Raw genomic sequence first — 15,526 nt, forward strand, 5'->3', positions numbered from 1 at the left:
ATAAATACTAATCTGGATGTCCTACCGGAGGAGGTCATGTAGCAGAGAAATAATGATTCCTGCGAAGGTAGGATGACGGATAAAATAACTCATGTTATTGGGAAGTTATGACCACTGACATGAATACAAATACGATTAGCCAGGCGTACAGAATTCCCCTGATTATCGCTTGTTTTAAAACATTCTTTCTATATTTACCAAGTCATGTGACTATAACGTAAATCGAAATAAATTTATTATCTCAAATTAGCTCACGCCCATTTTACAAATAAGGAACTAAAAATAAATATTTCTAGTCTCTTAGTATCAACATATACTGCCCAGTCAAAATGTTATGACCATCCCTGTGTTTAGGTAATCGGCTGTTGCTCTACAGGTTGGGAGAACCGGAAAGTGTGGTACTGCAGGTTCGTGGCATCCGGTCTACACTGAGTACTTGATAAACATGGACAAGGGACGTGATCTGTTCGACTTTGAAAACAGAGATGATTGGTGGGTACCGGTTAAAGGATGGCAATATTAAGGAAACTGCGAATCCTGTCGGCTGTTCGCAGAGTGCTGCAATTAAAGTGTTCCAAGAGTGGACAGAGCAATAGTAGCCGAATCAATGGTGGTCACCCATGCTTCATCGATGGTCATAATGAACGTAGGCTATCCTGCCTTGTGCGAAGTGATAGACGGAAAACGGCTAACCATAGATTTCAATTAAGTCTTTCCAAGACCACAATACAACGAACCATCTTTCGTATGGCCACCTGAGATCAAGGTATCCATGCGTACAGCCACCTAAAGCCTAAAGTTCACATCTGATCGGCATTATCGAAAAGTGGGTCCTCGTGGGTAGCACGGTTGATATAATAGTCGTCCTCACCAGAGGCGTATCCAGGTGTCATCGTAAGGGGGGGCATGGCAACCAGGTCCAGGTAACATCCTAAGGGGTGGGCATGGCGACCGGGCTTTTGAGTTTTTTTTTTTTTAGAATACCTCCTGCGTTCTGTTTCTTTCATTTCAAATTTTTGGTTAAGGGGAGCATATACCCTCTTTGCCCACCCCTGCATACGCCCCTGGTCCTCACCATACTGGGTGGAAAAGACCTGACTTCGAATCCCGTCCTTAACGCGAGGAATTTTTATTGGTCTCTTTCACAATGTTGCTAATTTAGTCGGTCTCAGGCGAGAGTAGCATGATTTTCCCTCCCGGAAACTCTGGTATTTCATCTGGCAAACAGCAAATCAACTGAACATAGCAGTTTACAGACATATTATATAGGCGCAATATGGCCTAAATTGCTCATGCGGACTACAACAAACGGGCCCCTGACAACTGTAAAAAGAGTTGTCTTTTCTGATAAATCACGTTTCCTGCTATGACGTGTGGATGGTAGATGGAGGTTATTCCGATGTCCTGAACCAACAGAAACAAGCAGGTGGCGGCAGTGTTTTGCTATGGAGCCCTCATACCCCCAGACTACACTCTTAATGCTAAAATACTTATGCATTGTGGCTAGACATGTAGACAAGTATCGTATCTTATGTTCAGCGACTCCAGAATTCAGAACGTTAGTTCAACTCAGCCTTGGTACACTGTAAATTATAATACAGAAATCTGTAAAAAGGCCAGAAATGTGTGTAATGTTATGTTTGTGCAGTGGGTGTGTTGTTGTGTTGCTTCTGGCCATTTAGTCACCAGGAAGGCGATCGTTTGGAAAGCCTGCCCAACGGCCGTCTACATCAGGAGAAGATGGCCCAGAAATAAGCGTGAAACGTGGGACTTCTGCCACTACTATCATTATCTGCCCTAACTGGCGAAATCCTGCATCCACTGGAGGTGGTGTTATACCAGTGGGTGTCAGCAAAAAATCCCGCACCCGCAGCTGTGAAGTGAAGTATAGTCATAAGTTGGAAACTAAACTAAGTGGAACATCCATAGATAAATGGGGCAAAACAAGTGGTGGGCATCCAAAAATCAACATTTACGGTCATCGGTAAATGTTGATGTTTGGTAATCATTAGGTAAAGAACCACAGTATCCAAGAGAACATCAGCGGATGGATTTTAATTTATTGAAATAAATGGTCGTATTCAGACATGAAATATCCGGTAAACTGTGACATGAAATAAGACCCACCATGGCATGTCGTTAAGTCAGTAGATATGAGCATTATAATATGGTGAAGTAGTTGAGATTTTAAAGTCCAGAAGATGATCTTAGTCGTAGTTTGATGTTCTATTGTACAAATATCAGGAAGAAATAATTCCATTCGTCGAAAACTTCAGTAGAGAATTGCTGTGGGGCTTGAAAGCAGGAAGCATTTTCAACAAAGCCCGATTCATTGCCATCAGAATAATCAAATTCCGTAAATTAGTTCTTGAATCAGGAAAAATTGTTGCAGTTCCACGGTGGCAAGTCTAATCACCGTCTTCCTCACATGGGGTGGAAAATGCTCAGATTCGAATCTCGTGAATGACTCCAATAACTTTTATGGGTTTCTTACTTTGCAGCTGAGTTAGACAGTCTCAAGCATAGACATCAAGGCTCCTCCCCCGACCTCCACCGGAGAGTCGTGATTTTTCGTCCAGCAAAGCAGGCAGACCGATCATAGACTACATCCAATTTATGGGCATAATACACATGAGCTAATATTAATAATATTAGCATAATAATCCACATACAGCATGGGTGGCCTAATAAGATAGTTTTTTTTTATTTATTGTGGCTGATCAGGTACCCCCTCCCCTACATGGTGAGTGTCTTTCCTGATGGCACAGATGTGTTACAGCAGGATAATGTACCCTGGCACATTGTCAGTATTGTTCGAGAGTGGCTCATTGAACACGAAAATGATTTTCAGGTGTTACCTTGGCCGGCAGCAACTCGAAATTCAATATAGGATTCATATCCAATGATTTCGTCGGATATGAATCCCACGAAATATCTCTGGGATTACGTGGATCGTTTGGATTCTTCACCAAGCATAATCTCAGATCTACGGGATGCAATCCAGGCGACATGCTACAATACGCTGCAAAGTTCAGACGCTTTACAGAGTCTATGCCTTCTGACGGCAAGAGGTAATACCCACTATTAGGTAGGTGTCCTCCTGGCGAGTGGGGGAGGTGACGGCCTCTTTGTCTGTTCCCTTCGCTGAACCCTCCTCCCCTCTGGTGGGGCATGGGCCTGCCCCACTGACACTCTGGAGTCGCCTTCTCTATTGACCTTCCGTCTTCAGTCCAAAATCTGGACTTGACCATTTATACGAACTTGACATTGAGCTAACTGGCGATCAGCTGGACTACCTTGCCTGGCTTACTTTCAAATCCCACTTCCCCTCCCTTCCTTTCGCGTGATGGAGCCTTGTCTCCATTGTAATTGGGGATGCCTTCTCTTTCATCCTCATACTTTCGTCTTGCTCCCCCCCCTCTTCAACCCTGAACCCCCTCACTCTAAATTCACTCTTTTTTTTTTTTTTATAGGTCTTAGCTGCTGAAAGCCCAGGCAATTAGGCGGCAGTATCTGCCAGAGATTTTGGGAATGCCTGGCTACCTCCCAGAGGTTAGTGATGGGCAACGTGGGGACCCATAAGGGGGCCCCGCGGCAAAAAAGTCAGATGTACAACACAAGCAATACTACACTTCACAAAACAACACACAACTCACACTTCTGGCTTTTACAGAGTACTGTATGTCCACACAGAGTAAACGGCGCAGATGTGGGAAACCACTGAGGCGCCCCTCTCCAGTGTCGGTGGTCATAATATTTTCACTGGACATTGTGTTTTTACCGTGTGATCTATGCACTTATTTATCTAAGGCTTAATTTTCAGGTTGCAATGGGCGCCTCCGTAGCCAGGTGGGAAGGAGCAGCAGTGCGTAGCACACGCTTCTTGATTAGACCGGGGTTCGAGCCCGTCACCACCAAATACGGAGGATGCGGAAAGGTCAAGGAATGACCACCGCATATCCCGGAGCAATATGGCCTTAGTTGCTAATGCTCCTAAAAACCAAAATAATAACAACAATAACATAACCAGGTTGCAATAATTTAAACTGAAATTAATTCCTATTATTGTTCTGCAGTGTTATCGCATGATGGGATGGTGTCTTGCTACTATAGTAGCGTTTTGCGTTCTCTATGGACCGTATGAAACGTACAGAGGAAATCTTCCATCTCCTATAGTTAGTTCCATCTATGCGGGTATTCATCGCATGGCTTGGGTGGCAGCAATAGCCTGGATGACCTTCTCGTGTCTTACAAATCATGGAGGTATGTTACTAGGAACCAATGATAACTATAATTCTAATATCCTTATCTATAATCCTGTTATTTACCATGGCATTTTCCATTGAAAACTGAGGTTCAACAGTAAATTAATACAGTTGAACCTCGGTTTCTAATCAGGATTTGGGACCAAGTGGGTGACGGATAATAGGAAAAAATATTATTATTCATATTTTACAGTACAGAGTATATATTAAGTATTAGCCATATAGTGCTTTTGTTGCACCGGACAAAAAAAAAAAAAAAAAAGAAAGTAAGAAAATAAAAATTTTGTGTTTCCTTCCTCATGTAGGTGACTAACTATGCAACTGAATTCCTTCAAACTGTCAGCCTCGACTATATGCAGGGGCAACTTGTTCAATAATAAATAACACTTGGATGAAAGAAAATTTCCTACAATCTAGTCTAAACCTCTTCTATAATTTAAATTCATGTCCTCTAGTTTTGAGTTCTTTATAACAGTGAAAATTTCGTGTTCATTCATTTTGCTAATTCCTCTCAGAGCCTTAGAAAACCTCAATCAGATCCCTTCTAAAATGTCTGGCTTCCAAGGTGTAGCCCACGTAATCCGTCTTACCTCGTATGCTTGCTCTTTTGAATAATTCACCTTGCGAGTTGATTGTCGTTGGACCCTTTCAAGAAGCTCGATGTCTTTTTTCAGAAGAGGTCTCAATACTTTGACAATTCCAAATGCCATCTTACAATTGCCTTATACAATGAGATCTATCTTTTATAGGACATTGTCCAATAAATCATCACTGGTACATCATGGCTTTCCTGGCACTGCTGCTCAGAGAACTTCATGTCTGCTCGTATCGTACCTCCCAGATATAGTTGGTTGGTGTATATGGTTCTAGGCCATATTATACCGTATATATTATCTGTAAATTGAGTGTGATCTGTGATCGATTTGTTGTTTTCTGTACGAAAAACCTTGAGTTTCCGAAAGATAAAACCGTGCTACCCTCGCTTGACTCAGCCACGTTGTGTAAAGACCCATAAAAATTCATCGCGTCATTGATGAAATTAGAACTCAAATCTTTTTTACCCGGTGTGGGGAAGACGCTGATTATACCAATTGTGTTACCTGAGAGGGCTCTCCCAGATACCTTTCTTCCTCTATTCTGTTTTTAATTCAACCCCATAAATTGTATAAGTTAATGTGGGGTTACTGTTCCCCAAGTGTTGCTGTTTGCTGCGTTAAAACAGCTGCCACTTTTCTGCCTTTCTTGAAGCCTGTTCAAGTCGTCCTGAAGGAGCACTGCTTGGCACTGGTCATTAAAAACTAGCCCAATCTTTACATCATCTGCAAATTTTGACATCATGCCCTTTATTTTTTCGTCGATGTTGTTTATGAAAATCAGAAACAACAGTGGTCCAAGAACCGATCCGTGGGGATCCACACTTTTAACGTTACACCTATCTAAAGAATATCCATTAATCACAACCTTCTGCCTTCCGCCCTGCATCCACCCTGCGATTCATCTTAGAATCTTTCCAGTAATTGCAACATATTTCCAGCTTACCCAGTAACCTCTCATGAGGGACTGAGTCAAATGCTCTGTTAAAACCCAAACAATGCCGAAATTGTTTCCTACATCCAGCTCATAGGTAACTGGGCCAATATAACTTATCAGGTTAGTTCAACGTGACTTTCTCTTAACAAAACCATATTTGAGTGTCCTTCAGAAAAACTTTCTATTGAAATGTCTCTGGATTGTACTCCTAATCATTGCCTGCAAGATTTTCGCTATCACCGGAGTCAGACTAACCGGTCTGTGGGTATCAACTTTTCTCTTGGAACCGCTTTTATGTATTGGTGATACGTTGGTACTTCTCTACTCCAAGGGAATGTCTTCTGAGTTCAGAGATGCCCTCATAATTAACCTTAATGGTTCAATACACTCTCTGGCCGCCTCCCTCAAAATTAGTGGGTATATGCCATCAAATCTAGGAGCATTTTTTGCCTTTAGGCTCGAAAGTTAGCGCTTTCGAAATTACAGTCATCTGTAATTTCGAAATCGCAAATTTCATATGTCTCAGCCTCCCTGGCACAACCTTTCCTCAGAGTGAAGGTGTTTTTCGTCAGCAACGACCGATGATAAGTGTCTACTGAACTCATCAGCAACATCAGCTGGACCATCCAAGACCGTACTGCCTTAAGTTATACTGTCACGAATATAATACCACTGGATATACATACATAAAAGATTTGAGTTCGAGTCTCGATGACGGGAGGAATTTTTTCTTTCTCACAATGTAGCAGAGATAGTCGGTCTCAGGAGAGGGTGGCATGGTTTTTCTTCTGGCAACTCAGGTTTTTCGTCCAGCAAACAGAAAATCGACCACAAAACACACGCAACTTATAGACAGTATATACGGGGCAATATCATCTTAGTCTCCAATGCTCCTATAACACAACAACAACAACAACAACAACAGCAGAGCTTAAAAGGAGAATGTTTCAAAAAAGTCCTTGATTTCACGTTTGGTCTCTTGACTCAATTTATAACGATTTTAATATCAAAAGACACTCACTGACAAAAAATCAGAAACCATTTGCAATTTGCGTCAACAATGTATGGTAATTCAAGGAATGATATGCAAATATTAATCGGCTCATGATCGGCATGATCACATGATCCTTGCTATCAGATAAATATTGTACGTTTTCCAGGGGATTTTTAGTCGATCCATACATGGGGAAGACAAGTAATCTTTCCGATTTTTAGCTAGCTGTTATAGTTGGAAATCATCCATCTCAAAGTATACAATGGTGATAGAAGAATGCAACTCTAAAAGGAAGAAACGCGGCAGAAATTCGGTACTCCAATCAAGAGACTGCAGGAGTTTAAAGCGAATTGTGGACATAATATTGCGTTTCGTTTTCATCATTTTTTGCACCAGTGCGCAGCAAATGACTGCAAAATTCAATTTACGCAAAGAAAAACCCATTTCCACCTGAACTATGTGATAGACGTTGAAAAATCTGGAGCTTGGGCATTGTGCTTCTGTGCCTATACAAAAGTCACTTCTTTCTACGAAAACTAGAAAGATTCGACTCGAGTTGTATCGCCAATTTATTATTATTATTATTAGCCATATGGCGCATGGCGCAAGGAAGCCTGAGGCTTATGCTGCATCAGCCAAAAAAAAAAAAAAAAAAAGAGAGAGAGAGAGAGAGAGAGTATTAGCATTAGTAGAGGCAGATAACGCAAGAAAGCAAGCCCATACAGCATCAGCAAAAAAACTTTCCATTTCACAGATCCACTCACTCCAAATGCCTGTACAATTTTGCCTTGAATTTATTTAAGCTATAAACTTCCACAACAATAGATGGAAGTTTGTTCCAGCAATCAACTACCCACTGACTAAAGGCAAACCTCCGCACATCTATTCCACAACTGTTTTTCCTCAGTTTGAATCTATGCCCCCCTCAGGTTTGTAATCTGAGCAAGAGGAAGAATCCCCTCAGCATTAAGCCTGCTCAAGCCATTCAAGGCCCCATACATCTCAATCAGACCGCCTCGCAGGTGCCTAATCTCCAGAAGCTGCAATTTGCAGAACTTAAGCCTCTCTTCATAAGTGCACCCCTTTGTTCCCTTCACCAGTCTTGTTGTCCTTTCTCTGTATTCGCTCCAAACAGCTCTACATCTTTCTTAAAATGAGGCCTCCAGACCTGTATACAGTACTCAAGGTGTGGCCTGACCATCACCTTATACAAGGGAACAATCACCTCCTAGAAAAAGTCCTGTATATCATTGACAAGACACCATGAGCCCCTCTTGCAGACCGTCTTCACCGCTCAGAAAACCTCATATCTGCCTGCACAATTACCCCCAGGTCCTTTTCATTCTCTACCACTGTCAGCGTAGTACCACAGAGTTGATACATTTCTCTGGGGTTACTGCTACCCATAAGCAGTACTTTGCATTTGTCAATGTTAAACTTCAATTGCCACTTCTCAGCCCATCTATCCAACTCTTCCAGATCCTGTTGCAGCAGCATACTGTCATTATGTAGTTCCAGGGGGAAACAGTTATATGTCGAGTTAGATTGGTTTCCTGCAAGAAAAAGGCGATAGGGTCATATTGTGAGGAGATTTCGGATGTCAGTCAAATTGCTATGATAGCCTCCACAGTTCTACTTCAAGAAGGTAAGCATTATTTGGGTGTAGTGGAACCCTCAATTTATTTTTGAGGAGCTGAAGGTTTATATCACTCAAATTTATGGTTCTCCTGTATCTAACTCCCTATTAGTGAATAGTTCTAGAATCTGGTCATCTTAATGTTAACTATCTTCTAAGTTCATGCAGTCTGTTTAGTTTTGCATCAAGAATAGTAGATATTGTAGTAGTCTGCTGTGGAATGCCGTTATTGGTGTATTTACAGTTTTTACTTTGCTTGCTTGTAGTTTGGTTTATTGGTACGGTGGCCAATACTGACCTTGGCCACTCAATCAGTGATTCACTTGGTGGTATGGTTGCCTCCATTTGGATAGAAAATTGATATTTGTTTATAGTTACTTGGGCATAAGTTGGCTTATTCGTATTTGGGGCTGATAAGGAATTTTTGTCCTCTTGGCAGGTTACACTGTATTCAGTTTTGTATCAGTCCCCTCCCCCAAGTTTCCAGGGGAGGGGACTTTTCCTGCTGTGGAATGCCGTTATTGGTGTATTTACAGTTTTACTTTGTTTGCTTGTAGTTTGGTTTATTGGTACGGTGGCCAATACTGACCTTGGCCACTCAATCAGTGATTCACTTGGTGGTATGGTTGCCTCCATTTGGATAGAAATTGATATTTGTTTATAGTTACTTGGGCATAAGTTGGCTTATTCGTATTTGGGGCTGATAAGGAATTTTTGTCCTCTTGGCAGGTTACACTGTATTCAGTTTTGTATCAGTCCCCTCCCCCAAGTTTCCAGGGGGACATTTCCAGGGCTTATTCGTATTTGGGGCTGATAAGGAATTTTTGCCTCTTGGCAAGTTACACTGTATTCAGTTTTGTATCAGTTCCCCCCCCCACGTTTCCAGGGGGACACTCCTTGGAATATGCCAGATGTGCTTCTTTGCAGTTAGGATAATTGAGTGTTGTGGCTGTGCAGTCAGTACTGGCATGTACACTGGACCATCGTGTGGCACAGACAGCTGCTCTTCTGCAGACTCTCTATGAGTGCCCAAATTTCAGGCATTGTAGCAGCAGCAATGGTTTGGAATGTAGGCTTTAACATGACAGTTAAGGTAATCTGCTTTGATCATTTTTGGAGGTTTGGTATTGTCAAGAGTAAGGATTATGTTTCAAGTGTGAAACATAATGACAAAAAAGAATGTGTCATTCTTTTTTGTCATAATTCATCTTACATTGATGAGATCCCATTCAGTGATGACACATCTTAATGTATTCAAGGAAACATGGATAAATTGTAACAGAGGTTCCACCAAAAATTTTTAGTTTTTGTTTTATTTTTGGTCAGACTATCGAGCAGTGTCAACTTCAACCAGTTGAAGTTGACACGGCTTCAATCCCTGGTCTTGGGGGCACCTATTGTGCTTTCTAGGCATTTCTGCAAAATGGTTAGAGTTTTCCAATGAATTGTCCCTGAGTTGAATAGATAATTAGGAATGCTGGAGTTCGGATACTGTCTACATTAGTCTTTTGATGTTTTGCTGCAATAGAACCAAGCTCCACTTGTTTTTACTCTATCAGCGTTTGATCTTTTGAACAACCGACTCAACAGATGCTCATAGCCGACAACAAAACAAAATACATGAAAACGTTTAGCTATTGATATTGTTACGTAAAGGCCTAATGAACTATGAATCCTGTCCTTCTGAGACAGATGGATCCTAAAACTAATAATCCTCCCCTATGGATCTAAACTATTTTGCAGTGCAGTACATATTTTAAATAAAATTTATAACATATTCTTCCTGCCTTTTAAAACATAGAAATTAAAATAGTTGTAAGCTACACAAGATAAAGAAAAAAACTATTTAAATAGTTAATTTTCAAATTAACTAAATTTAATCTCAGACTGTTATTAACCATTACTCAAGAAGCTATCTAATAAAGATTCTGTACTCTAAATTTTCTAAGGTCATGATATTCAACAGCTATACAGTTTCTTAGAGTGAAAGGCATACATAAAAGATTATACCAGACATTCATAACTAAAAAAATATATTCATCTTCTACAAGTCGTAGGGTGAAAGTGTGGCTTGAACCTCATGAAGCCATGCATACTGCTTCGTGTCCACCACTCAAATGACTGGAGGTGGTACCATGGTATGGGGTATGTTCATTTGGTACGAACTGTGGCTCCGTTCATACTGTTAGGTCATGTTACCTCTAATGAATATCTTTCTGTCGCAACCAACCTCAGTGCTTCATTGTTACTGGACTGCAATGGATTTTTTCAAGAGGAAAACGCAACCATCCACTGTGAAAAATTGTATCTGTGGTTCAAGAACATTTCCAACATCTACGCTAGCGGGCTAAATCTGCAGAGCTCAGTCCAACTGAGAATGTCTGGGATAGGTTGGAAAGGGTAGTTAGCCTTCACAGTTCTTTACTGACCACAATACAGCAGTTGACAAATATTCTGATGAAAAAATTGTAAAACCTGGAGTTAAATTTCCCCAAACAACTAGGAAAATTAATGCCACCGGGTGTATTAGCTGTAATTCGGGCAAAAGGTGGCCCTACTACATGTTGAATAAAGGCTTCTAATTTTTTGGCAGTAAAAGTACACCTGTTTCTTCTTATAGGCTAAATGACACCTTAGTATTAAAATGGGATAAAAAAAAACCAACAAATATCTCAATATCTTTAATTTACATGCAGAAATCAATTATAATTATGATTTTGGAATAATGTTGAGTTTTAATTGAGCACAGTCCTCAAGAAATCTCTCTGTATTTACAATCAAAGTTTAAAAATTAATTTTAGGAAAAATCAAGGTGATAAATTTGACAACTGTCTTCAATTGTAATTTATTTAAAGAGCTCTGAAATAAATATTCTATTTCCTTTCTCAACAGGTATCATACAGGCTGTGTTATCCTTGGAGGCCCTAGTTCCGCTTAGCAGACTGTCTTTCTTTGCTTATCTAGTTCATGGTCACGTATTATGGGCGAGATACAGTACCTTACGGGAAAGGATTGTGCATAGTAAATACAACCTGGTGAGTATCGAAATATACACTGCCTGGCAACTTTATTAGGACCATGAGCTAATAGCGTGTGGGACCATCGTTGGCCCAAATCAGGTTTCCGAAAAGATGTAGCATGGAGTCAATAAGGTATCAAAGAGTCACATGAGGGACATTACTAATAAATTTGTCCTCAATTCCTTGAGTGACGTAGAGAGCGATTTGTGTTGACGAATACGCCTTTCCAATTAACTCAATGGGATTCAGAGCTGTGAATTTGGTTGGCCAGGGCAGATGTTTGAAGTTTTCCAATGTGTTCCTCAAACCACATTTTTACACATGCGTAATGAATGGTTGCCATCTTGAAAATACCTCAGTGAATAAAGATAAACACATAACATTGCCGGATATATTTGATCTGAAACAACGTTCGGCTGTGCCATCCAGTGGGACCAGGGGAACAAAGATATGCCACGAAAACATGTTAGGCTAACAGATTTTTTGATATAGCCTCGAGTGAGAATTGCACGCGCATTAATCGTTTTTCAATTACAAGATAAATAAAAAAATAATTTAGGGTTAAAAAATAATTTGATAACAAATCATTTAGGGTAAGATAAGATGACTTCCAACGCTTGACAGCTCGCCAGGATAATACACCAAAAGCTAGCGCAAAACTACCAGTTGATCAAAGAAAGTGTATATTAATAAATAAATGTCACAGTAGGGTCACCCGGATCATTAGTTCAACTACCGAAGTGTATTATGTTCGTGAATTGCATGTGTTCTCTGGTCGATTTGAGTGTTTGCTGGAAGAAAAATTCGAGTTTCTTGGGGTAGGGAACCTTGCTGGCTCTACCTCTACACCTGAGACCGACTAACTCAGCCATGAACTGAAATAAGCCCTTAAAAGTTCCTCGTGTCATTGATGGGATTAGAACCCGGGCCTTTTCCCTCGATGCGGGAAGTGGCCATATCAGAGACCTATACTCACAAGTTGTACTGGGAACGCGCAATACGAATGGACAAGATGATCCAGCACAAAGACAGGACTGAGAAGAAGGGTTCACCAGATGATCGACATAGCGGTGCTCAATACCAGCAACCTCCAGAAAACGTACAAGGAAAAGATGAGGATATTCAGAGTCAGAGCGATGTGGTATATGGAACATGTAATGATCATCAAAGCCACCGTGTCAATCACCGGCACGCTGACAAAGAGCCTACAAAAGAACTTAGCATCAATAGGCCTCCCAGAGAACACCTACAAGGAAATCCAGAAAGCCGCGATCCTGAACTCCTATAGGATAGTCAGACAGTTTCTCGACCAATAATAGTAACCGGACATAACAACCACCACGCACCTGGTGCCAGTAACATCGCGAAACGGCAAAAACCCAGAGGGAGAAGAAAGAAATAATAATAAGAGGGAACATGATTAGCCAGGTGACTATGACGCTGGACACGGAACCACTATCATGGATCCGGGTTCGAATCCTAAAGCGAAGGAAAAACCGCGGGCGAAAAAAAAAATCGCAAAAGTCACTTCATCAGACCTACCTCGCCCAAGGGAAAGTTCCGGCTAAGGTAGAGAGCGCCGTCATCTGGTGTCGCTCCCATAACTACCACTCACCACTGGATGCAAAAGCCAAAATAAAACAGATCCACCTCCACAACTGGATGAAGATGAGAAGTAGAAACATTGAACATACTGCATCTAGTGTGGTGCAGGATAAAGTTATTCGCGTTCAGGCGTTAGACAGAGTTCGAAAAGTCGGAGACAGTCCTCTCCTATCGATAGTGGAGTGAGTGGCGCTCTCTCCGTATGTCTAACACACAATGTACATAGTGTTCGGGGAGAGGGCGTCACCGGTGGTTTTCCACAATTGCGCCATAAGTACTCTTGTGAAGTATACATTACTCTGTAAAAGTCAGACAAAAGTATTGTGTGTTGTATATGAGAAGTATTATGTTGGGTTCTGTTATGGTGGTATGGCTTTTGGCTGCAGAACCCCTAATGGGACCCCACATTGGCCGTACACAGCGCACAAGGCTGCTCATTATTCTCTGGCAGGTCCTGCCACCTAATTGCCTGAGCATTCAGTGACAGACAGGACCTAATAAAAAGAAACACAGATAGAGATTGGGGAATATGAAAGTCAAGTGGGAGGGAAATACTAAGAAATATTGATGCGTAGATGAAGGGGTCCTGAAAATTATTCGGTGGAGTAAACTCCACTAGGCGAGTGGGGGAAGGGAATGGGAGTCAAAAGATACCAGACAAGAGAGTCTGGTATTGATCGTGAAGGTCACAGTTGGGAGACCAAGTCCCCTCAGTGGCTTAGTCATGTCTAGGTATTTGTCATGGTCGAGAGGCAAGGTCCTTTCCTGTGGTTTAGCAACGTCCAAGTAACTGTTGCAATTGAAGATGTAAGGTCATGGTTGGGAGACCAAGTTTCTGTGGTTTAGTCATATCTAGGTATTTGTCATGGTTGAGCGGCAAGGTTTTTATCTGTGGTTAAGATAAGAACCTTCTATTAGCCATACCATCTGTGGTATGGCTAACAGAAGGTTAGCCATACCACAGATGGTATGGCTAACCTTCATACCACAGATGGTATGCCCTTCCATTGCTAACACAATGGAAGGGCAAGACCACCCAATCCAACCATCTGGAAGTGCTTCTTGTGCAACTGCTCTAGTGTCCACCCAGGAAGGAAGAAGACGCCGATGCATGAAATGGAGCATCAAAATGAATACATTCATCATGAGAGCATTCTAGAAAGTAACGAGGCTAGAGATAGACATGACAATGTACAGGACGAAACTACACAACAAGGGGGGTTGGAACGGTTCCCGACCGTTCAGGTCACCGAACAGCAAATAACCGCACAACTGATGGTGATCACAGATGGAGATTTACAGCCAACGACCAAACTAGGCTCCACTGCTTGTTAGCAAAAACAACACAGGACAGTGGAGGATTGAAAAAACGTTGCCTACTGTGATACATCCTGCTTGCTCCTATTTAACGTTAATGGGAAACTATAATATGGTGAAAACAGAATGAGTCCATGGACCCATCTTATCAGGTGTCAACAAGGTGTTGGTAATGGTGAGGGGAGTACTTTCATGGTGCATATTGGGCTCCTTGATAGTGGAGCAACAGTTGCATGCCATACCAGTGGAGCAACATTTGCATGCCATAAAGAATTGTTTATGAAAAGACATCCTTTAATGGTTGCAGTGTATCCATCGGCGAATGTTTCTTCCAACAGGATAATGCACCGTGTTACAAGGCCAGAACTGTATGGAACTTGTTCCAGGTACATGAGAGCGAATTAAATCTGTTGCGGTTATCGTCCCAATCATCGAGCTCAATCCATTTGAACACTCAGGTGGAAAGGAGTATAGATCAGTAGCAGTACAATTAACAACACTTTGGGAAACAGTTGAATCAAAATGGATCAGCATCCCTGTGACACGCTTTCGATAGTGTGTTGAGTCCATATAGCGACGAATCCAAGCTGTTCTCAGGGCGAAAGCCATGACGAGTAGGTTTCCCTACTCGCTATTAGCTAGGTGTACCTAATAAAATGGCCACTCAGAGTATATGGTAATCAAATAAAATTTATTATAAAATAAATTTTAAAAATGATTTTAAAAAAATTTCTTTGCAGATATATGAATTCCTTGGACACACAGTGACAACAATGGCTTTATCTTTTGTGTGCTACATACTGGTCGAGGCCCCTTTTGCAAATCTGGAGAGGTTGATGTTCTTTGGAAGAAATCCGGAAGAAAAATTAATGAAATGGCAACCGAATGGTACACTCAAAGTAGATAACATCACTGTGCTCAAAGTAGTGTCTTTGTCAACAGAAAATACTCTTGCGAAACAGAAAGAACCACCAGAAAATACGAGTGCATAAAATATTCATCAAAGAGACCAAAAGTGAAGTTATTTTTGATAAAGCTGCATTTTGGAAAACCAAAAAATTCCTGTCACAATGCCTGCTACCAAAAAACCTTGTTCTTTAAAGGGTATTGTGTTGCATAAACACTATGAACCAAATGTATTCACTGGAAAAAAGGCAAT

The 15,526-nt window shown here is 41.3% G+C and overlaps 1 protein-coding gene across 1 annotated transcript in view; it reads left to right on the forward strand.

The window, feature by feature from the left end:
• LOC150084022 (nose resistant to fluoxetine protein 6-like) overlaps nucleotides 1–15,526 on the forward strand; it is a 46,394-nt gene extending 30,868 nt beyond the window's left edge. Inside the window, exons 13-15 of the mRNA XM_090375864.1 lie at nucleotides 4,077–4,263; nucleotides 11,318–11,460; nucleotides 15,108–15,526. Coding sequence (XP_090231990.1) covers nucleotides 4,077–4,263; nucleotides 11,318–11,460; nucleotides 15,108–15,359 — 582 coding nt within the window. The 3' untranslated portion in view covers nucleotides 15,360–15,526. The remainder of the gene's footprint in view (nucleotides 1–4,076; nucleotides 4,264–11,317; nucleotides 11,461–15,107) is intronic.

The sequence above is a fragment of the Mastigoproctus giganteus genome, chromosome 6, assembly GCF_048544385.1.
Source record: "Mastigoproctus giganteus isolate SK-2022 chromosome 6, ASM4854438v1, whole genome shotgun sequence".
Taxonomy (NCBI): Eukaryota; Metazoa; Arthropoda; class Arachnida; order Uropygi; family Thelyphonidae; genus Mastigoproctus; species Mastigoproctus giganteus.